This window comes from Mastigoproctus giganteus, chromosome 8 (assembly GCF_048544385.1).
Source record: "Mastigoproctus giganteus isolate SK-2022 chromosome 8, ASM4854438v1, whole genome shotgun sequence".
NCBI lineage: Eukaryota > Metazoa > Arthropoda > Arachnida > Uropygi > Thelyphonidae > Mastigoproctus > Mastigoproctus giganteus.
The window spans coordinates 107,243,221-107,256,431 of NC_143582.1; the positions used below are offsets into that span (position 1 = coordinate 107,243,221).

Here is a 13,211-nt window from a genome sequence, read left to right on the forward strand (position 1 = left end):
ACCGCGAATAGCGGGGGTTTACTGTAATTACAGACCTGTTAGTTTAACTTCTGTTCCAGGGAAATTAATGGAGGCACTGGTTAAAGAAGCAGTGCGGATCATCTAGACAAGACTTAAATTATAGCTCGGATATAGCATGGATTTGTCTTTTCTGACCAGTGACTATAATGTAGTCACAAAGGAAATGGATGCAAAGAATAATTTTGATAACATATATTTGGATCTTAGAAAGGCTTCTGATACTGTTGCACGTGAAAGATGCTGCATAAATTGGAGCAATGTGGCATTGGAGGCAAACTGCTGCTATGGATAAAGGGATGTTTGAGTGGGAGAAGACAGTGGTAATCAATGGACTCTGCTTTTCGTGGACTTATGTTATTAATGGAGTCCCCCAGGGTTCAGTATTGGGTCCATTGTTGTTTTCTGTACTTATTAATGATATTTGTCCAAGTCTGGAGACAATACGAAGGTCGGCAGTGTTGTTAATGACACTAATGACAGTATGCTGCTGCAAGAGGATCTAGAAAAGTTGAGCAGAGAGGTAGCAACTGAAGTTTAACATTGACAAATTTACCAAATTACCCGGGGGGTAATTGTGCAGGCAGATATGAAGTTTTCTGAGCAGTGCAGACAGTCTGCAAGAGTAGCTCATGGTGTCTTGTCAATGATATACAAGAATTTTTCTAGTAGGGATAAGGAGGTGATTATCTCCTTGTATAAGGTCAAGCCACACCTTTAGTACTGTATACAGAGAAGGGCCACAAGATTAGTGAATGGAACAAAGGGTTGCTCTTACGAAGAAAGGCTTAAGTTACGCAAATTAGGTGTCTGGAAACTAGGCACCTGGGAGGTGATCTGATTGAGGTGTATAAAGCCTTGAATGGTTCGAGCATGCTCAATGCTGTTGGGATTGTTCCTCTTGCTCAGAATAATTGCCTAAGAGGGCATAAATTCAAATTGAGGAAAGACAGTTGTAGGACAGATGTGTGGACGTTTGCCTTTAGCCAGCAGGCGGTGATTGCTGAAACAAACTTCCATCTGTCGTTTTAGAAGTTGATAGCTTAAATAGATTCAAAGCAGAACTAGATAAATATTTGGAGCGAGTGGTCGGGTGAAATAAGGTTTTTTTTTTTTTTTTCAGCTGATGCTATATAAGTTTGCTTTCTTGCATCATGTGCTTTTACTAATGCTAATGTTAAAGCTGTTAACATCACCATAGTTAAAGCACATCATAGCCTTGCTGCCCTTGCGCCGTAAAGCGTACAAAGAAACAAACAGCTAAAGCTGTATGGATGTTGTTACTGTTGTTGTTATTTGGTTTTTAGGAGCATTAGCAACTAAGGCCATATTGCTCCAGGGATATGCAGTGGTCATTCCCTGACCTTCCCACACCCTCCGTATTTGGTGGTCACGGGCTCGAACCCCTGTCTAATCAAGAAGCGTGTGCTATGCACTGCTGCTCCTGCCCACCTGGCTATGGAGGCGCCAGCTGTATGGAGAACTGTAACGCAATTCTGGAGGAAAGCATTTTCATGCTTCGCTCTGAAAAGAAAACTCCCCTCTGTAAACAAAGGCGCGTGCGCTCTCTTTAAAACAACACACGAATGAAGTATCATGTTTCATAAGCCCTAGGCTAGTTATGGAGGGGGGCAAAAAATAATTGTAAAAGGCTTAAAAAATGCTCAGTTGATGTCACACATTTTTGTCATTTCTGTGAAATTGAACAGAAATTTCTGAAAAATGAAGTCAGAAAATCGAAGAAAACAATTCTGGCTCCAGTTACAGAGTTTCAGCTCTCTAGATAGAGTAAAAATTATAGAATTTATTTGTTGAACTCAGTACGTACCAACAGACACGAATTTAATGACCTTCCTTCTTACATCAACACCTCAAAGATTCTGACAAGTTGATCTCTATGCAGATGACTTCAAGATCTATTTGGCTGTGAAAAAGATGAAAAAGATAAGCAATTCTAAGCAGCTTCAATGCTGCCTCGATAAATTTTCTCTGTGGCTGTCCTGGGTGTCTTGTCTGTTAAACTCTTGAAACATAAAGCAATATCTTTATTATCCTGCAGATACTTGCAACTAATAAATATGGAATTATTATCCCTGTGGTCACAGAAAGGTGTCACAACATCAGCAATTTGGTGATAACAGTCTCCAGTAGTGCTAAATTTCATGCCGGTGTCCTTAAAATCACATGCTTGTTTGTTGTTTGTTATTTGGTTTTTAGGAGCATTAGCAACTAAGGCCATATTGCTCCGGGAATATGCGGTGGTCATTCCCTGACCTTTCCGCATCCTCCGTATTTGGTGGTGACAGGCTCGAACCCCGGTCTAATCAAGAAGTGTGCTACGCACTGCTGCTCCTTCCCACCTAGCTACGGAGGCGGCAAAATCACATGCAAGGCATTCAAAAACTAGATATGTTGTTATCTTATTTAGTCAATTTATAGAACTTCTTAATGTACTTCCTGCTATCTTATATAAAACCACAGTACTGGCAATCCTTAAATTCAGCTCTCACATGAGGAATTCTCATACCAAGAGTACTTAACAAAATAGAAACAGTGAAAAAAAAAAAAAAAAAAAAAATTTCCTTTGCTATCTCACATTTTGTAACCCTCTGTCTCATCTCTCAGTATAATACAATATGAATCATGGTGTGACTACTTTCATCTGACACCTCTAAACACTAGAAGAATTATTGCTGACATCACCCCTCTTGCCAACTGGAACCTATGAAATAACTCATTTCATAAACAAAATTAATTTCCACGTTCCTGCTTAGACAAGTCAGGATTTTATGAAGTTCAACCCACTAAATATAATAAAAAAGGTGCAGTCTAATTCTCAGTTATTTTTACATATTTTTATTTATTTCATTTTTAAAATATTATTATTTCTGCTGCTGGTAATTAAACTTCTGTACACTTCTTATTATACACAAGATTTTAATGTTTGAACCTATTTTAATGGTTTATTCTACTGTTTTCGATTTATCTGTTATAATAATTATCAATTTTTGTATTATTCTGCTCTCAGACACACTCTCAATGGTTACTTTTTGTGTATCTTGTTATCAATAAAATAAAAATATTTCTTCTTTCCAAAGTACAAGACGGAATTGCACCATACTTGACAAAATTTAATAAAGAAATTTTAATGTTTCACAAGAGCAACCTGTTTAACTTTTGCACAAAGCAGGGAGGGGAGGTCACATGTGTAAAATGTTTCTAGTGCAAGAATGACATGTTTTTAAACAGAATCAGCTCAAAGCTACATTGTTCTGCTTGTCCACTTTTACATCTATTTATCGCTTGTCCACTGGCAATGTGAATGGTTTCATTAAATCAGTGTGTAGTAAAACAATACCCCCATCACTCTCTTGCCAATGTGAATGTGCCCTTAGATTAAATATGCTTCTTAACTAAGAGCGCCGACCGGGTTAGCCAGGTGGATAAAGTGCCTGCCTGACAACCCAAAGGTCGCGGGTTCGAATCCCGCCTCGGGCTTGGATCAAAGTACTGCAAAAACCTTGGGAGGTGCATTATGGCCACAGAAGCCGATGTGCCAAAAAAAAACTAAGAGCATAACTCCAACCACCTCCTGTCCTGTCTACTCTTCCTGTATACCCAGTATTCAAATGCTTCATCCCCTTATGTCTTAGTGACATCATGTCTCTGATATCCCCACAATGTCTGCATTTGATGTCTTAATCATTACTTCAATTTTATTAACTCTGCTTCTAGCATTAGTATAAATGCATCTGTTCTTACTCTTAGTTAACCTAACACAGCTCGTGTATTTTACTTGTTCCATGATGGCCCACAGCAGGGCTCGAAATCCCCGACATCTTACTTTCCAGGCTGCTGCATGTTCCAACAGAAGTAGTGCAAGGATCACTTTCACCTCTGCCTGTGGATCTAGTTAACTTATTAGTTTGTGTATCCCCCAAGCTATCAGTTTTCTGCACCTAACACAACCTCAACAGCATCAGCAAATATTCTTGTATCCCTTCTATTGAAGGGTATCTCACCCCTGTAAAAACAGTCCTCTTTTAACAAGCACAGACCATGCTGAGAAAAATTCTATCCTACGAGTCTTGCACATTCTCTCTACAGCTGAAGTGACTGGCAAAGAGGCACTTTCAAATTTAATAATCCTAACTTGAAACCTTTTCCCAACATGTACTTCTTAAGTCCTTAGGTCTCGATCCTGCATTTTTACTGGTTGTTACCAGTTGTGAAATACCCAATGGGATTTCTTGAATTTTATAGAGAAAAATAAAACATTTTTTTGAAATTTGTAGGAGAGTTTCAGCTGTGTAAATGGAATAGACAAAGACCATAAAATCATTAAAATTCAAAGTGGGTTGCAAAGACCATGCACACCTACTCTGGGGTTAATTCTCCCCCACTGCTAATTAAAACTTGGATTCTCAGGTAATCAGAACTGGTCATCATGCAAGACTATCTGATTAAAAAACTTAATTCACTTGCTTTCTGCTAATTTTTTTTAAAATTCCCTTTTTCTTAATTCCACCTGACCCTAAAATACCCACTTACATGGACTATACAATAGACATTTTTAATTTCAATGGTGGGTGAAACTGAGAATTGTGTTTGTTTGTTCTTACTGCAGATTTTGAAACAGAACTTAGGTTTCGGTATCTAATTGTCTTAAAACTAAAATATTTAGACCCCACAGTAGTATATATTCTGTATTTGGATAATAGAAAATCAAACCAATTAAGTTTTAATCTGTAAGCAATATTTCATACTGTTGACATGGATTTTTAAAATGGCACTTACTTCATAATGATCCAGGACGCAAATCAAAGTTGTGTTTTACAATCCTTAATAGTTCACTTTGGTTTTTTTCTGAAGTTCCATATGAAAAAACTGTGATAGAAAGTGGTTCTGCAATTCCAATTGCATATGACAACTGTAAAACAATTAAGGTAATTATTTACCAGAGATAAAGGAATTATATAAAAATTAATCTTATTTATAAAATCAAAAACATTTCTTCTAGAGTATACTCCAAGATGTGTTAAGTTAACAGGGCTGTTTATTTATACAGCTGGAAAATTCTGGATACAGCATAAAAGAAAAAATACACAGAATGGGTTTCAGGATGAAATTTTTATTTAGGACACATTTTTATATAATCAGATCAATCCTGTGCAATGGCTGAAAAGGAGAGTTTCTGACTGTGTGAATCAATGAGTAAAATCAATAAGAAATACCATCTAGTCTTCTGAAATCAAGGAAAAGGCTAAAAAGTCTTTACCAACACTTGATGGTGAAGAGTGGCAAAACAGGGAGAAGTTTTATTGCAAGTAATGGGTGGTATGGCTGATTTTAAGATAATGCAAATTTGAATAGCATAAAAGTAAGTGGTTATTTGATAGAGCATGAATTGGCTAAACTTTCAGCTATCCTTTCCTCTCTTTCCGGCACAGGGTATGGTACCTACCCTTTTTGTTAACACTGTTGCTGGCACCCTGGTCATCGCTCCTTTCACTTCCTGGCTGGGCTGTGGGAGCAAAAATTAATTTTTTTTATTTTATTTATTTATTTATTACTATTATGTATTATCCCCCCCCCCTCCCCTTTTGTACTCTGCCCTGAGCTGGGGCTCCCCAGGCTAGAGAAGCAAATCCTCTCTCTCTCATTTATTATTATTTTTTTTTTTCCAGTCTCTAACAATTATCCTGGATTGGGGCTCCTCTGTGCCGGGAAGTCCTCCTCCTCTTCACTTTGCACTTACTTTCTTTTCCTACCTGGGAAACTCATTCCCCAGGAGGAGGAGGGCGAGCAGATAGTAGGGAAGGCCTTGCCACCCCACAGCTAGGGATGAGTACCTTGGAAGCGGTTGTCCAGGTGATCACTGCTTCTCAGTAGCCAAAAGGCCAAAACAAAATACTATACTGCAGAACACACATATAAGTTCACAGACAAATTTTTTTCTGTTCTATCACTTTCTCCCATGTGGGATGACTAAAAACAGAACAGAGCAGCGAGGCAGAGAAGAAATTTTGTTCTAGGAACCACTCATACAAAAACACAATCTTTTAGAACACAACGCTTGACTGTATGTACATTCCCTATGTGTTTAAAAAAAAACCCACTTCCATTTCACCCCTCCGTTCGTTCAAAATACCTATCCACTTGAGCCTTAAATTTATTTAGCCTATAAACTTCCAACAACAAGGGATGGAAGTCTGTTCCACCAACCAACTACCCGCTAGCTAAAGACAAATTTCCGCACATCTATCCTACATCTGTCTTTCCTCAATCTGAATTTATGCCCTCTCAGGTGATTATTCTGAGCAAGAGGAAGAATCTCATTAGCACAGAGCATGTTCAAACCATTCAAGGCTTTATACAACTTTATCAGATCACCTCGCTGGTGCCTATTCTCCGTAAGAGCAACCCTTTGTTCCATTCACTAATCTTGTTGCCCTTCTCTGTACTCGTTCCAGCAGCTCTACATCCTTCTTGAGGCCTCCAGACCCGTATACAGTATTCAAGGTGTGGCCTGACCATTGCCTTATACAAGGGAATAATCACATCTTTATCCCTGCTAGAAAAATTCTTGTATATCATTGACAAGACACCATGAGCTACTCCTGCAGCCCGTCTGCACTGCTCAGAGAACTTCATATCTGCCTGCAAAATTACCCCCAGGTCTTTTTCATTCTCTACCACTGTCAGTTTAGTTCCACAGAGTTGACACATTGCTCTGGGGTTGCTTGGTTCGGTTTGGTTTTGATTTTATTGGCGCATTAGCTACTAAGGCTATAATGCGCCAAGACCAGGTAATTTATAAAAAAATTTAAACTTTCAGTGACCTAATTAGTTAGGTCACTATGTCAAAAGGTATAACAAATATATAAATGAAAAATGTAAATTTTATACACGAGTAAAAATATTTATTGATTTTAAAAAGCTAAAAACAGCAGACACATTGTCATTGTCAGATAAAATCTAACTGAGTGTATACGGCTCAGTCAGATGGTTAAAAGTGGTAAAACGGATATTGCTAAAATCTGGACAATCAATTAAAATGTGTCTAATTGATAAAATTGTGCCACAGGACTCACACATAGGAGGGTCATCAGCCCTCAGCAAAAAAGAATGTGTCAAATGACTATGTCCTATGCGGGTCCGGGCAAGAACAACTTCCTCCTTACGATTCCTGCGCAGACTAGACTGCCACGGTTCAATTACAGGCTTTATATGATATAATTTATTCGCAGTCTGTCTATTCCACGAATCCTGCCATTGGAAGTGTATTTTCTCGTGTATTATTTGCCTGTAGTCTGTATAGGGGACTACTCTGGGGTTGCTGTTTCCCATATGTAGTACTTTACATTTGTCAATGTTAAACTTCATTTGCCACCTCTAAGCCAATCTGCTCAACCTTTCCAGATCCTGTTGCAGCAGCATAGTGTCAGTAGTTTCCTTAACAACACTGCCAACTTTTGTATCGTCTGCAAACTTGGACATTAAGCTTGATATACCATCATCAATATCATTTATAAATACAGAAAACAATAATGGACCCAACACTGAACCCTGAGGAACTCCACTAATAACATTAGTCCACGATGAGCAGTGTCCATTCATTACCACTCTGTCTTCTCCCCCTCAACCATCCATTTATCCATAGCAGCAATTTGCCTCCAATGTGACACTGCTCCAATCTGTGCAGCAGTCTTCCATGTGCAACAGTATCAAAAGCCTTTCTAAGACCAAATGTATAATATCAAAGTTATTCCCCGCATCCAGTTCTTTTGTGACTGCATCATAGTATCCAATCAAATTGGTCAGGCAAGACTTTCCCTTAACAAAACCATGCTGTGTAGGAGCTATAACTGAAGTCTTTTCTAGATGATCCTGCAGTGCTTCTTTAACCAGTGCCTCCATTAATTTTCCTGGAAGAGATGTTAAACTCACAGGTCTATAATTACTTGTCAGCCTTTGACCCTCCTTTGTAAATTAGGGTCACATTTGCACATCTCCAGTCTATGGGTACCTCGCATGGGTCCAAACAAGCTCTCATAATTATGGCTAAGGATTTGCTTACTTCCTTTGCTGCCTCCTTTAATATAACTGGATAGATTCCATCCACCCCAGGTGCCTTTTTTATGTTTATCCTCAACTTTCCTCTCAGTTATTACAAAATCATCTAGCTCACTGTCAGAGTTTACTTCACCTCTGGCATTCACCTTCCTGAATAACTCCTCGTGTGAATGTAGATGCAAAATACTCATTTAGTTTGTTAGCCGCCTGAGCAGGATCCTCAACTGTTGAACCATCAATATCCAGTGGATCAATCTGATTCATCAATTTCCTTCTAGAGTTTACATAGGAAAGAATTCTTTTCTGTTTTTCTTTGCATCCTTTGTCAAGGATTTCTAATAATCTGCCTTTGCCTGCCTAATCTCCTTTGTGACTTGGTTACAGAACAGCTTATATCTATCATAGGCTTCCATGTCACCCATTAATTTATACCATGCATTTTTCTTCTCTGCCATATGTATAATTAGTTCATCTGACATCCATTTAGGCCTAAACCTTGAACAATATATCTTAGTTGGTATGTAAAAGCTAGTAGCTTCCAAGATAAGTTCTTTGAATGTTTTCCATTTTGAATTTGCTGTTGGTAACATCATCAGTTGGGCCCACTGTATAGAATTTAAATACTGTCTCAGACCATCGTAGTCACCTTTATGAAAGCAAAAACCCTTCCATTTACCCCTGATGGTAGTTACCTCTTTGAGTAAATCCCACTTCAGCACACTGTGATCACTGCCACCTAGTGGTTCCTTTATCTGCAGATTCTTAATGCATGAAGAATCACTACTGATAATCAGATCAAGAGTATTACTCCCTCTAGTTGCTTCCTGAATATGCTGATGTAGAAAACAATCATCCAATAAATCCACAAAAGCCTTGGTAGTGTTTGAGTGACTAACCCACAAATTCCAGTCAATATCTGGGAAATTAAAATTCCCCATTATAAGACTCTCTGATTTACTGGCCTACTCTATTTCCCTGTACAGTTTCTTATTATACTCATCAGAATCATTAGGCCTATAGCACACTCCTACTCTCAATTTTGATCTCTCAATGCTTATGTCACACCAAACTGACTCGACACTTCACTGTCCAGCGATGTCGACTGGCTTCTCTTCCTTGGATTTTATGTGTTTCTTAATAGCATAACCCCTCCTCCCTTACTATCCTGTCTATCCTTTCTGTACACATTGTATTCCCCAAATTCCAGTTCTGCATTCCTTACATCTGTGTGACACCACGTCTCTATTATCCCAACAATATCTGCCTTTGATGTTTTGAGCAATACCTCAAATTCATCAAATTTATTTACCAAACTCCCAGCATTGGTGTACACGCAAAAATACATGCACCTGTTCCTATTCTTAGCTATCCTAACACAACCCATGTGTTTACTTGTACCGCAATGACTCCCACCAGTCTCTGAAATATCCTGCACCTTGTTTTTCAGGCTGCTGCTCATTCCAATAGAAGCAGTGCAAGAATCAGTTTCACCTCAGCCAGTGCCTACTGTTAATCTATTAGTCCGTGTATCCCCCCCCAAGCTAGCAGTTTTCCGACCCACCTAACACTGCCTCGATAGCATCAGCAATATTCTTGCACCCTTTCTATTTAAGTGTATCCCATCCCTGTTGAAGCAGTCTCTCCTGTTAACAAGTACAGACCAGGCTGTAAAAAATTCTACTCCTTGAGCCTTGCACAATCTTTCCAGGACCGAATTGATCGACAAGGCTCTCATCATATACTCCTCCTATTGTGTCTGGGCAGAACTGTAGACACTTTCAAAGTCAACCCTAATTCACGGCTTTTTTTCAAGAGTGACCTGTACTTGTTAAGTAATTCTGCCGGTCTCCTACTCTTAATATCATTAGTGCCAATGTGTACAACTATATCACCTTTTGTGCCCTTAAAAGATGATATCTGCTCTACAACGTCATCAACCTTTGCCCTGGCAGATATACCCTGGTCCTGTTCCACCTATCTTTATTACAAATAATGTTCCCCGTTTCCCTGACAATAGAGTCACCAACAACTACTAGTTCCTGTGAGACCAGCGCATTCTGCCTTGAGGGTTGCCGCTGTGTTGACCATGTAGAGAGTTCTGGCGTTGATGTGGGCAGCTGAGAGCTTGATGGGCTCCTCGATTTAGATCCTTCGAGGGCATCCACCCTGTCCTTCAAGCTCTCATATAGGATCGTAACAACGCTGAGTTGTCACCTGATTTCCTTACATCGCGCGCGCACACACAAAGACATCCCCCATGGTAATATCATGTCCCATACCTGATTGCTCCACAAACATCATGCAAGCAGTGCATTTTAAAAGGCTGTGATTTAGAGGGCAACTGCCCCCCCCCCCCTCAGTTCTCCCCTGAGCCACAGCACTCCCATTAGCTTGAGCCTTTTGCTTTGCTGCTCTGGTCTCAGTTATGATTTCGATTTATTTTGATAATTTCAGTACAAAATTATAACCCTAAAATTGTATCCCAACACACAGTTATAACGATATATATATTTTTCAGTATCGAGTATTATCTATGAGTTCCGTTTACATAACTTCCGTATCAAGTTATGTATTAATTAATTATGTTACATTTATAATCTAAGTTGCTATATGTATTTAGTTAAAAAGTACAATTTAATTGACAATGAAGTTTAACAAGATTAATAGATTTTACTGATTGATTGACAATATTATATTGTATACTATACTAAGCTTACGCTATCTAGTTCGGGATATAATGTTGTATCGTATAACAATGGCGCCAAGTTATGAACGGTAAATCTACGGACACTTAAGTATTAATTAACTTCCAAATGTTGCTGTCTCAATTCAGAATAAACTAAGGATCCTGACTAAGTCTATAAGCTACTTATAGAAAATAATTTGATATAACAATTGGTCAACGAAGCGGCTAAATATGGCTAAAAAACTTCTCGTTCAGCGGAGCTGCAACTTGTAATACGTGGATTTGATACCCTTACTGATACTAAGTAATACCTACAAAATCTCTATATAAATTAAGTATCGTAACTAGGAATATAAAGCTATTCTAGAAAATAAGTTAATATGCCAATTTTAGCTAATAAAATAGAAAAAACTTCTCTATTCCAGGAGCAGTAAAAAAACTTCGCCTGCACAAGACTACTCTCGTTCTCGAGGAAATACGTTTGAGGAGATATACAGGACATTTCCTCAAGCCATCCAAAGCTACATACAGGCATGACTCTCTGGATAGTGTGTCTGCTGGCTTTTGGGATGTGATTTGTTTATGCCTGTCTAGTCTGGTTTTTTCCCTTTTTGGGAACATTGGTCTGCTGATGTCCATGTCCTCCTCCTCTGCATGAATTTCAAGAAGTGGTTCATCTTTGTGTGATTTTATGTCTACGTCCATCATATTGTTACTGGATTTTTGACTATTTCTTTCAGAACTAGCTTGCTTGCTTGCTTTACTGGCTGCTGTATAGTGTTTTTATCTGGTGGTATTGTCTGTGGTGTGTTTACCGAATGAGTTACATGCTGGTGGGTAGGCTGTTCATTTAGAGTAGGGGACTGATCTTGCCCAATCAGATATTGAGATGCTTGGCAGAACTGAACAGTCTGTACTGTTATGGAGCGTTGCTTTTGTATATAACTGAAGCATAAGATGCCGATTTATTAGAAGCTGAAAAATGTCTTTTTGCTTCTTGGTGTGACATCTTGTGTTCCATTTTGTATTTCTGAATATTGTTTTCTGTCTTCCACTGGATGCACTCCTTGAAAACGCTGAGTGATTTCCCTTATAATTTGGGCAGCATTGCATTTCAGTGGTGCAGTCTGTGTGAACATGATCTTTTGATCCATAGGAGGCATAGGTGGTTACACCTCTGCAGACTGCTTGCGAGTGTCCAAATTTTTGGCATTTAAAACACCAGACTGGGTTTGGAATATAAGGTCAAATTTTGCACCTTAAATATCCAGCTTTAAGAGTTGATGGTAGAACTGACATTTTAAATGTAAGAATGACAGTGAGTAGGAGTAAGAACTTCATCTTTCTTAACGACTATGCTTTTGATATTCATTACATTTTGATTGCTTAGTTCCTGAATGATCGCTTCTTCAGATACATTAAGGAGTCCCACTCTGCTATTACCCCCTTTAAGGAGTTTAGGGTGACATGTGGGGTAATCTTTGTAGGAATTCCACCAAAAGTCCATGTTTTTAATAGTCTTTCTAAGTGCTTATGCTCACTCATCTCCACTAGGTCTCCAGATTTTAACCTTCACACCATTTTTGGAGGGCTAACCACATTCTCAAGACATTTCTTATTAAGTTTGTTTGTTTGTTATTTGGTTTTTAGGAGCATTAGCAACTAAGGCCATATTGCTCCGGGATATGCGGTGGTCATTCCCTGACCTTTCCGCATCTTCCGTATTTGGTGGTGACGGGCTTGAACCCCGGTCTAATCAAGAAACGTGTGCTACGCACTGCTGCTCCTTCCCACCTGGCTACGGAGGCGCCTTCTTATTAAGTATGGGGAGGCTTACTTAAAGGAGGATCAGTCAAAGAATGCAATGATCAGGGTTTTCTGTTCCTTTTTTCTGCCGTTTTGCATTAAATGCATTTAAGTCATCTCTGTTTGAGAGATCTGGACCTTGAAATCCACAAGTGACATGCCTATTTATGTCCACCTTTACTTCTTTTAGCCCTGGGAGAGTAATTTTCTTCACCCAGGTTACCGGCCTTGCCACATGGAGGCAGGAGCGGTGCCATCAGTGGCCAAGTGGTTGAGAAAGTTAATTAGATTAGTACGGATTATATAAATATATATGCAAGGAAAGAAAGGTGAATTTCTTTCTGGATTTCTACTTCAAACCTTTTAAACAAAGAATCACTTATGAAAAACAGGAAGAAAAGACAATGGAAAATAAATTTAACTAATATGCTGAGAAACAGCACTATGTATTGCATAAAGGATCGCTTGGCACTTGGGGCCAACAACAGAGTAAGCATATTCTTCATATGCACATGCCCAGGCAAAGGGGCCTGTTTCATCTACATTAAAAACTTGTTGGGGAAGATGACTATCATTCTCAACAAGCTCTCAAAACCCCACCTTAAAGGCTTCAGCTACTTCTTGA

At 38.9% G+C, this 13,211-nt stretch overlaps 1 protein-coding gene across 1 annotated transcript in view; it reads right to left on the minus strand.

Moving 5' to 3' along the window:
• The window catches only part of LOC150081755 (S-adenosylmethionine synthase-like), a 395,138-nt gene that overhangs the window by 70,349 nt on the left and 311,578 nt on the right, over nt 1-13,211 (minus strand). Inside the window, 1 exon segment of the mRNA XM_090378855.1 lies at nt 4,812-4,948. Within this exon segment, the coding sequence (XP_090234981.1) occupies nt 4,812-4,948 (137 nt within the window).